The sequence below is a fragment of the Thermobia domestica genome, chromosome 7 (genome assembly GCF_964235325.1).
Source record: "Thermobia domestica chromosome 7, izTheDome1.hap1.1, whole genome shotgun sequence".
Taxonomy (NCBI): domain Eukaryota; kingdom Metazoa; phylum Arthropoda; class Insecta; order Zygentoma; family Lepismatidae; genus Thermobia; species Thermobia domestica.
In genome coordinates this window covers 155,583,807-155,594,721 of record NC_137460.1, presented here as the reverse complement: position 1 = coordinate 155,594,721, position 10,915 = coordinate 155,583,807, and the positions used below count along the sequence as shown (strand labels likewise).

General features: G+C 37.4%; 1 protein-coding gene across 1 annotated transcript in view; it reads left to right on the top strand.

The window, feature by feature from the left end:
* Positions 1-1,078: 1,078 nt before the first annotated feature.
* The window catches only part of Mcm2 (DNA replication licensing factor Mcm2), a 59,966-nt gene continuing 50,129 nt past the window's right edge, over positions 1,079-10,915 (top strand). Inside the window, exons 1-2 of the mRNA XM_081765470.1 lie at positions 1,079-1,234; positions 7,904-8,154. Of these exons, the coding sequence (XP_081621596.1) occupies positions 1,229-1,234; positions 7,904-8,154 (257 nt within the window). The 5' untranslated portion in view covers positions 1,079-1,228. The remainder of the gene's footprint in view (positions 1,235-7,903; positions 8,155-10,915) is intronic.

Genomic DNA, 10,915 nt, shown 5'->3' with positions numbered 1-10,915 from the left:
ACTAAGGAAATCTAGGTGTGTGCATGCGTAGCCTGTAAAAATGAAAATATATGAAATAAGAAATTCGAAATGTCTTCTTCTTAGTTCGACACCACAGTGACTAATAAACAGGAGCGTCATTTGAGATTTTGCTTGGGGGGGGAAAGACCCCTTGATATAAGTAAAATTTCGCGTTTATCACTGATTTACTATTATTATATTGATAAAATCTATATACATCTCAAACTCAGGGGGGGGGCAAATGCCCCTCCCTGCCCCCCTAAATGACGCCCCTGCTAATAAATAGTTACGAAGCAGCATTATAATTAACGTATTCATTTCTGAGGGATGTATTTATGGTGGAGGGGGAAATAAGTAGAAGCCAATTAATATTAGCGATTTTAAGTAGATCAATAGAAGGATTATTTGTATTATGAGGGAAGATGATTTATCGATCCGTTGTATATATCCACTCAGAAAACTGGAGATTTTTTACTTATGTCTCACTGTTCACTTTAAGAAACAGTTCTGCTAGTTAGTTCACCTGATTGGGTGAAATTTTAGAAAGACAGGAAATTAATTGCTCTTGTATGTAAGTTTATTATGGCTATACCAGGGTACCTTAATTAATTAGTAACATGTGATTGACTTAGTAAACTACTACGTACTAATCAGAGATTCTGCATCACTTCTGAGAACAATGCTTTAGTGAAATTCTAGTACGCGTCAAATTATGTAGCAAATTATGCGTCAAAAACGATTCTGCCTGCGTAGTTCTATTGAGAAAGTGTATGAAGGTGTACCCTTGGACATAACTGATACTTATAAGGACGCTGGAGGTTATTTCGTACCAGTCATCGCCAACTTCTGTGTACAGCAACTTAACGACGAAAAAAAATGCAAAATACATTTTAATTGCTATGCGAATTGAGATATTTTGGTTTGTGTCGTTGGTAACCATTATGAAATGTGCCTATCATGGTGGGCCTTATGCAGAGTCGTTCTGTCGCGTGGCTAGTGCATACTAGAGAGTTCGAATAACATATTTTTCCTGCAGTAATCAGATTTTTAGTGTGACTCTAATCATAATTTAAAATTATTCTTCGTAAGGCCCATAGTTTTTTCCCACCGGAATCGGATATTGTGTTTTGGATGGAATCTTGGCAACACTGGATCAGTAATCGTCATTTTCGCGCGTTTTCTTTAGTTCCCGCGTTTTGTGTGTACTAGCTGATTTGTTGTGTTAAGCATGTCGGTAAGATTATTATATTTTACACCCTTCCATTTACTTAATTTTCTTTATAGTAACATGAAAATGTTAGTTACGTGTTGGTTACACGATGTATATCAATTTAGAGCTATGTTGTTAATATTGTCTAGCACATTAAACTCAGAATTCGTGCGTTAAGTGTGAGCGTATTTCATATAATTATTTATTATTATTATTTTTTTTTTAATATAAGTAACGTTAACTTATTTACTACTAATTTTGAGGCGTATAAGTAAATGTTCTTTTTTCTGTACGTATTAAGCTTGCATCTTATATTAGTCTTATATTGATGGTCAATTCTACAATCCATAAAATCCTCTCAATGTTAGCATTACATACAGTACTTCATACCGGAATGAAGGAAACAATAATATTGAGCTAATTCGTTTAAAAGAATCCATTTCTTAGGATAGTTATTGAAAAGTATACAGATTTATTATTATTATTATTAATCTTCGTGCCGTAGCATAGGTCCAAATGTTCTAGGTTAAAAGCGTTAAAGGATATAGTATACGAGAGTGCCTCATCATTTAGCGAGGACTCACTAAGTGCAGTCTTTTAAGGAATATTCATTGAGGATATAGGAACTTGAAAATGAGGTAAAAATGCGACTTTCATTTAATTACTGAGTAATATAAAATAAAATGTACGTCGGTTTGCGTTTCGTTTCGTTGTGTTTTATGGTATGCGAAGAATAATAGTGTGCCCTTGTACGTAGTGTATGAGTATATGTGGGGGATTTGAAACACACAACGCATGTCACGTGCACGTGGACGCTTCTTACTACTTCTAAATGTAATAAAATCATTTTTATACGTAGTGCAACAGTAGGAAGTATCCACGCGCACAGATCATGAGGCACTGTTGTATACTATTACCGCGTTAAAATTTGGTCATTTATCAGAAAATTCACTCTCATTGCCTTAAAAAAGGTTTTTCAAAATTGGTGTTGATTCACTTCAGGAGCGCTTAGGGAAAGTTTTAGAATACAGGTCCCCCGATATAGGGTAGTAGTTAGGTTGGTTTATTGCTGTACCAAAGTTGGCTAGTATTTAGTATCTCGGCATTACTGCTGTATCGCCGGACCAATTTGAAAATCGAAAAAAGGGCTTAAGTTTAGAGTTGCCCCTCCAGTCTGAAGGTGCCCTTGTACTTTTCAACATACAAAAAACAATGATTAAAGTATTAAAAATTGTTACATTTTACGTAACTTCAGTACTCCGTGGGCTTCACAAAAATTTAAAAGGTTATCTTCATTATTTTTGCGCATCCGGTAAATAGTACTAACTTCCACATATCTTTTCTCGCATTAAACATAACTCTCCTGCCGAACTTACATTCCTAAACATCAAATAAAAGCTTTGAATTATCATTTCTTACCTCATTTCTCCTGTAAATTTTCCTGATTTTTATAAAAAACTGAGGGGTAACTCTAAACTTAGCCCGAAAAAAGTACCAAAATGTACTGTATTCGGTTATATTTGGTTGGATTACATTACGTTACGTTAGATTACGTTATTAGGCGTGTAGTTTTACTATACGGATCCATAATATAAGTAGTAGTAATAAGAACGGGTTAGAAGCCCCACAGGAGTTTCGACATGCTCAATTAAAGACTTGCCCAAATTTTTCTTGCCCCTTTTACAGTCTATGGATCCGTATAGTAAAACAAGTGTACCTCTCCGCGAAATAGTCCATCCGCCTGCACATACAGTGCAGCTTATAACATCAAAATCAACCAAAAAATACAACAATTTTCTTAACTTTTACTGTTCCCCTTACCTGACTTTCACTCATTCTTCCTCACAAACTTAAATTCTCCAATTGACCCGGTAAATTTGCTAAAATTTGTCCGGCGATACAGCAGTTAACCCAGTATCTCCCCAATCTCGCATATATAAGATTTACAGTGTTTTCCTTATTTTAGAAAATATAGCTGAGCTAGGAACAGGTAGCGAAGGGAGTTAGAAGCCCGCAGGGCCCTTGTACTTCTACCTTTATCGCAGTTTAGACAAAAACAAGGTTCTCGGTTCTGGAATCATGAGACCAGTTGGAGGAGATACTAAATGCCATCCCCAAAGTTTAATTCACATATTACCGTGCGAGCGTTAGTGAGTGAAGGCGGGACAAGGCTCCGTAGGGCGCGTTGTTTTCTTTCTTTGTTACAGCTCAGTTGAAACGGGGACCTGTGTTCTATATCCTTGTCGAGGGCTGTACGCCGTTTTTGCAAATACTGCGTCCGAGTATACCCCAGAAAGTTTACAGTCTAAAAGACAAATCATCCTGTGCTAGGTGGCTACTACAAAGCACGAATACTAACAGTCAGGGCAGGGAGAAGCTGTTAGGGCGGCGGGGGGAGCATCTGTAGGAAGGTAGGAGTGTTAGTGACGGTGGATATATGCGTAAATTAGGATGCCAAAAAAATTGTTAAAATGATATATTTCACACCAATGCTACAATGTTCACATGGACTTTGTGGTGGACAAACACCGTGTGCGTGGGTTTTCTCGGGGTTCTCCCGTTTCCTCCCACTTTCTTCATTCCACCATTTCATTCATTACTCATTATCACCGTCTCCTTTAGCCTAACCGGCATAGCCGTGGGACGTAAAACTCAAATTTCATTTCATTTCAATGTTCACATGGAACCTGTGTTCTTGAACCTTACCCTTTTAAGATCGCCCTACTACCCTTTCTGTTCAATTTTAATAACTCGTTTCGTTGTTACAAAACTGAAAATGGAAATGTCATTTAGAACTGCTACCTTTCAATACGGGGAACTAGTATCCTCATGGCACCCTGTTGTTGGATATCAGCATGTCTTGGCTTAAATGGTACAGTTCGCAGGAAAAAACCTGCAACATGAGTATGTAAGTTGATTGTGAAACGACGAAGTCTTTTGCTCCAAAATAAGTGTGCAGGGGAGGACGCCGAGCTTTCTCCTGCATGATTCGTGGCACTTAAACGTTATGTTGATTCCCTGGGCTGTTAGGCATAGTTTCACAATAAATTTACATTTTTTTTTTTTCGCGGACTATACCAGTAAGACAGAGCTTTTAAAATTTGACCTGTGCCTGGAGTAATAATTGTGTTCTTTGGAACATATTTCTGGCTAACATTAGATCTATGGATTGTCTTTCTTTGTTAATTGGGGAGCAAGGGCCAAAGCGAAGGCGAATATACGCATAAAGGAAGACATTTGCTGGACAGGACTGGTTTTAAAAGTAGTGCCATTGCTTGTGTATGGAGCGGACTTCAAGTTAACCCGATTTTTTGAAGGCATTTGTAAGGTGTAAAAGTAAGCTTCAGTTACATATATACCGTACTAGAGCATGTTTCGACTGTTGCAGCAGCTACGTTTTTATACTCTTGTCTTCGACCTTTTTGAGCCTGGCATCGAAACTAATTGACACGACAGAGCTGTCAGTATCAGGGATGTCCAAATTTGCACTCGCAAGCTTCATGTGAATATTCAAGCGAAGTTCGTGCAAGAAGGACATATCTGTATGTTCCGCGATAACTAGTGTAAAATCCATTTGATTTAATGAAAACTTATGTGTATTTACCTTGAAGCTTGGAAGGTATGCCGAATGCGTCAAGTTTAAATCCACGATGCTATAAAATAATAATCCATGTTAGTTTTCGTAAATTATTTAATTTTGATACATAAGTAAACTTTTCTTTTTTTTACCGCATTTTAAAAAGAGTTTCTCCATTAATTTTGTAATAATTGTGAAGTTTGTATAAAACGTAGTATGTGTTTTCTGTGAGATTAAGAATTATCCCCAATTTCTTCGAGAAACGAGGTGCTGAATTCAATCATTTTATATTTTCCTAACAGCAAATTTTCGCGAAACATAACTTTTCTCTTTGAGGATTTCTGATGGGATTTCTTGACTTGAAATCAGGATCAAGAGATTGAATTCGCAAGTAATCAGTGAACTGAGAACAATTTTGAGCTTTAAAATTTACTTTTATTTCTTGGGGTTGAAATACACCACCCTCTAAAACAACAGAAGAAATTGACTTGCTTTTATACAGTATGCAACAATATTTTACTCATAGATGAGAAACGAAGAACATTGATCGATTCGTGCTAAAACGTTAAAGAATGTGCAAATTGCCCGTAATGAGTTCTAAATTTCAGGAAAAGACATGTTCGAAAGTGAGCTCCTACCAATTGAGTCAGTACTGTTTGTGTGATTGTGGATCTGTTCCACGAGAATTTCTGTAACAAAAGTTTTCTTACGTAATGAAATTTAACGTTTGCTTTGCTCGAAGTTTAGGAAATAGTGCAAAGAATAAATAGCAAAGTAAGTCCAAACTGTTGAAAATTCCGATATGTACAGTACATATGATGGTAACAAAACAGTAATTTCATGGTAACTTTCATAAAAATTATTCTTCTTCGATGCAATATAGCTTTTATTTTACCTAAGTCTCCTCCATCATCTACGGGGTGGAATTCGGGCACGAATAAAGAGTGAATTTATAACTTTCGTGTGAGGCTCAGAGTTTCCTCGTGGCTAAACGGTAAGCGTACGTGCCCTTGTCGTAGAGGACCTAGGTTCGATTCCTGGCCTTAGCTCGTGGTTCGGTGGGCCGCGGTGGCTCAGTGGTAGATTGTTACACCTCTGGTGCATTGGTTTCCTGGTTCGATCCCAGCTCGCGTCAAGTGAACTTTGTGGTGGACAAACACCTTGTGCGTGGGGTTTCTCTGGGTTCTACCAGTATCCTCATTCCACCATTCCATTCATTTCTCATCATCACCGTCTGTAGCATAACCGTGGGAAGTTAAACTGAAAGATTTCATTTCATTTCATGTTCGGATTCGACGCTAAGCTGTAGGCCCACGACTCATATAACCTCGCTGCTGAAAAGAACGGTAAACTGAAAATCAAGTGAAATCAAATCAGATCATGTGAGAATCATCCGAATTACGTGAAGCTGAATTTATTCATTTGAGACTTCTTTCACTTGAAGTTGAAATTAGCGTTGAGGGGGGTGAATTTACTCCCACTTTAAAAACGAAATAAGAAATAAAAGTTTAATTGTAAGTTTCTATTAAAAATTATTTTATTAAAAACAACATATTTCCTTGAGACTTTCCATTGTATCTTGTTCAAGGTTGAAACTTGGTGGGGATGATTATTATGGAGAAGCCTCGAAGAAAAGTGTATGCCACATTGGATCAAAGTTGAGTAATTTTGACGATTTGTTTAATAAGTGCGTCATATTCATTTAATGTTTGGGTGTTTAAAGTTTACATTTTAGGTGAATGAAAACAATTCACGACATGGGCAAGGTTCTAGAACAGGTGTCCTTTCCCATTGAGCTGTAATAAAGGCAGAAAACAACGTGCCCTGCGGGACTCTAACCCGCCTTCACCCTCTTACGCTCGTTCGGCTATATTACGTGAAGTAAATATTAAACTTTGGTACAAAAAGAAACCAACTTTGCTTCTAACCTTTATGGAGAAGACCTGTGTTCTAGAACCTTCCCCACGGCATGAATGTGAAGCGCTACGGTAATAAGGACGAATTCAAGAAAGGCTTGTTTCCTCATAATGCACTCTGAACGGTCAAGGTAAATCATCCATTTATTTTGACACTGTTTTCTGAGGGAAAGAAGAACGATTTCCATTACAGGCACGAGATCTGGCTGTAACAGCAGTTGGGTATTACTATTCGAGCACTTCAAATCGGACTGAGCTCGGCCTCATATATTTTGCAGATATTTATCTTAAATCCATTCGAGAAGTAGATTTCCAATAATCCCCGAGCAACATGTATCATCTTTTGCGGATTAAGTAATGTTGAAACTGAAAATACTCGATAAAAATGATGTGGCTTGAAGTTTATTCAGACGTCTAGACCCTTTTTCAAGGAAGAAGATGGGAAAGCAGATAAATGTTTTCAGCTGCTACACACACACACACAATAAGAAAAAAGAAACTTAGAACCACAGTTATCACAGATGTTTGATTATAATGCAACAGTGTATCTAAACGTGGTAAAGCCACAGCGCAGTACCTACGACTCATTCAACACAAGGAGAGGATATTCATTTCAGAGTTGAAAGACTGTACGCGACTTTGATCTCTGCTTACGATCTGGTACGTTAACTACTGTGCTGTTCAGGTCGCTTCTGTATCAACAAAACACACTATTACTCTTTAGATTCGAGGACGCTCAAATTTCGTGGTTAGGGTCGTCACACCTCTAGTGTGTACAATTCAGGTAATTGTTAAGGGAAGATTCTGTTATTCTTTAGGTACAATGAACAATAAATTAATAATATAGAAGAAAGGATGTTTTTCTGAAAATTTGAGGTAACACTGGTATAATGATAAAACCTTCACCTCTGATGTGAAGACCCGTTGAATCGCCCCCTATGGTATGTAAATATTCGGTAAGCAGCTCTCTAATGGATTTTCTGTTTTTCTATCCCTTTGATTCTTCATTAGTTACGCGAAGTGATAACTCATCTCGTTTAAACTTCAAAGCTTAACGTGCCTTTTCTATTAAATTCAATTATTATTAACAAACATGCATAAGATGTGTGTTCTGCACAAATTCGCATAGTGCAATCTAATATGTAATCACACTAATTTGTTTATAAGTATATAATTAATGGCAGTTTTTATCTTGTACAGAGTCCAGTGTCGTCTGAAAGCCAACAGCAGAATGGTGTGCCTAGGGGTGGAAGAAGAGGAAGGAGGCGCAGAGGAAGCGAACCTGCTTCTGAAGGCTCAAGAGTATCTAATGACACGTCTGAAGTGGGACCAGGTTCAGAAGCTCCTCCGGACGAGCCATTTGAAGATGAGTCTAATCTCCTGGGAGATCAAACAAGTGCTCCTGAGGATGAAGACGAAGGAGAGGAATTGTTTGGAGACAACTTGGAAGCGTAAGTTGACATTGAACGATGTGTAGAGTTGAGTCCATTGTGCGTGTTCCTTACTACACTTTTTATTTTATTATTGTTTAATCAAATGTTTAGTGAGTTTTAAAAAGAACATCCATCTATCTTTGAAGAATTTTATATTTGGTAGTTTTTCGACGGAAAGGCAATTACAGGGAGATGATTATACTTCACAAGGTTGCTCATCAAATAAAACACAGTTCTGACCAGAGAAGAATGAAATATATTAAAACTATACTTGCAATGTGTTACAGTTTCAAGGACCTAACGTCCTCTTCATCAGACACAGACACTCTCAGGGTGTCTGTGTCTGATGAAGAGGACGTTAGGTCCTTGAAACTGTAACACATTGCAAGTATAGTTTTAATATATTTCATTCTGCTCTGGTCAGAACTGTGTTTTATTTGTTAAGCTACTTATCCAGAGCCATGGAGTTTGTTCATTAAGGTTGCTTATCAATTGTCTCAGGACAGCAGTCTCTTGATTGCTTTGATGCAGCTTTCCACCCTTCCCTATTCTGGTTCAGACTTTTCATTTCTTTGTTAACTTTTCTTCGCTATATCTTGTATTGTTTGGTAAGTATGTTTTAATCGCGTTCTGTCCCTACGTTTTTTTCCTTCCGTAATTCCCTCCATAGCTACTAACATGATTCGTCCGTGGCTCATCAAGTGTCAAATCTATCTCATTTTTTCGAATTATTCAGTAAGCTCCTTTTTCCCTTACCATTTTTAATGCTTTCTCATTTGCTGCCTTGTCCGTCCATTTAATTTTCATTATTCTTCTATATTACTACATTTCAAAGGCTTCCATTCACCACTTTTCCTCCTCTAGTGTCCATGTCTCACATTCATGTATTCCACATTCATATAGATATATATATATATTCATCAGTCTTTTCTTCGGTTCTGTGCCGGTGCTTCCGGTCAGAAACTTCTTTTTTGCACGTGTTATCGCTCGTACTTTCACTCCTTAACTAACTAACTAACTCTATGGCCTATGGAACCCGGAGGTTCAGTGCCGCGTTTACAAAAGCTCTCCACTGACTTCTATCCTTAGCTAATTGGATCCAGTTTCTACTTTGTATTCCTATCTCTGCGAGATCCATCTTAATATTATCCTCCCATCTGCGCCTAGGTCTTCCTAATGGTCGTTTTCCTATGGGTCTACCAGTCAAGACTTTGAAAGCGTTTCTACTTTCTTCCATTCTAGCTACATGACCTGCCCACCTAAGCCTCCTAGACTTGACGACCCTAACAATGTTGGGTAAACCGTATAAACTATGTAGTTCCTCGTTATGAAGCTTCCCCATTCTCGTTCCTCTTGGGTCCGAATATTCTTCTCAGGATCCTGTTCTCAAATACTTTCAGTCTATGTTCTTCCCTCAGAGTAAGCGACCATGTTTCGCAACCATACAGAACAACAGGCATGATTATCGTTTTATATATTTTAAGCTTCAAATTCCTCGACAGAATTCGCGACGACAAGAGATTTTGAACCGAATAGTAACACGAATTCCCTGCTTTTAGTCGACATTTAATTTCTTCGTGAATATGATTTTCGTCTGTTAATATTGATCCTAAATATTTGAAAGTATCCACTTTATCAAAAGTATTATTTAATATTTTAACGCCTCCACAATTTCCTCCTTAAGTAACAGAATTCCTCCACTTCTTCCGCGATTTATTTTATTCTTGTTATTATTATTCTTTATGTTGAACTTGCTGCTAAGTAGCTCTTATGTACCGTTTAGACCTGTCTCTAATTTTTTTCTCGCTGTCTGCCACCATTATGATATCGTCTGGAAAGTCATTGATTTCTTTTATTATTCTTCAGGGTAGAGATAAAACAAAATTGGTGACAATGAGCATCCTTGTCTAACCCGTTTCTGAATTCCTGCTTCTCTCTCTCCTCCTTCAATTGTTATTTTCTGTTCTTTGTACAAGTTATATATTATTCTTCGCTCCTTACAGTTTATTCCTGCTTCATTAAGAATTTTGAACATTTCATTCCATTTCAAATTATCAAATGTTTTCCAAGTCTGTAAGTTGCTCTTCCTTTCTTCCTTCGAATTCTTTCTTCTAGTAACCCTCCTAATGCAAGTATTGCTTCCCTTGTTCCTGTTATCTTTTTGAATCCAAACTGATCATCTGCTAGTATTTCTATCTTGGATTCCACTCTTCTATAGATTATTTTAGTCAAAATCTTCGAAGCATGCGTAAGCAGGCTTATCGTTTAGTGATTTTTGCATTTGTCAGCACCTATTATTTTCGGTATTGCCGCTCTTTGTGGTCTGAAGTTTGTTGGTACCTAGCCTTCTTTATAAATGTTCTTAATTTGTGCAATCTGTCTTGAACTTCCTGTTTCGCAGTTTGTAAGTGTTCTGCTGGTATCTTATCTGCACTTGGAGCTTTTCCATGTTTTAAGTCTTGTAATGCTTTGTCATACTTGGACCTGAGTGTGAAGTCTGCTTTTGCCTCTTCTATTTCCTCCATGTTTTCTAATTCTTCTAATTGCTTGTCGCTTCCATAGAGCCTTTCTAAATAATTTCTTCCGTGCTTTCACTTTATCTCTAGCTTCAGTCATAGATCTTCCTTCTTTATCTTCTAGTGTATTGGTCTTTGGTCTTCGTGGTTTGAAGTTAATCTTGACCTTGTACTCTTCTTGTGTTCATATCCCTTTCTATTTCTTCGCATTGTTATCTTATCCACTCCTTGGCAAGTCTATATTTACGAGTGAACTGATTTTT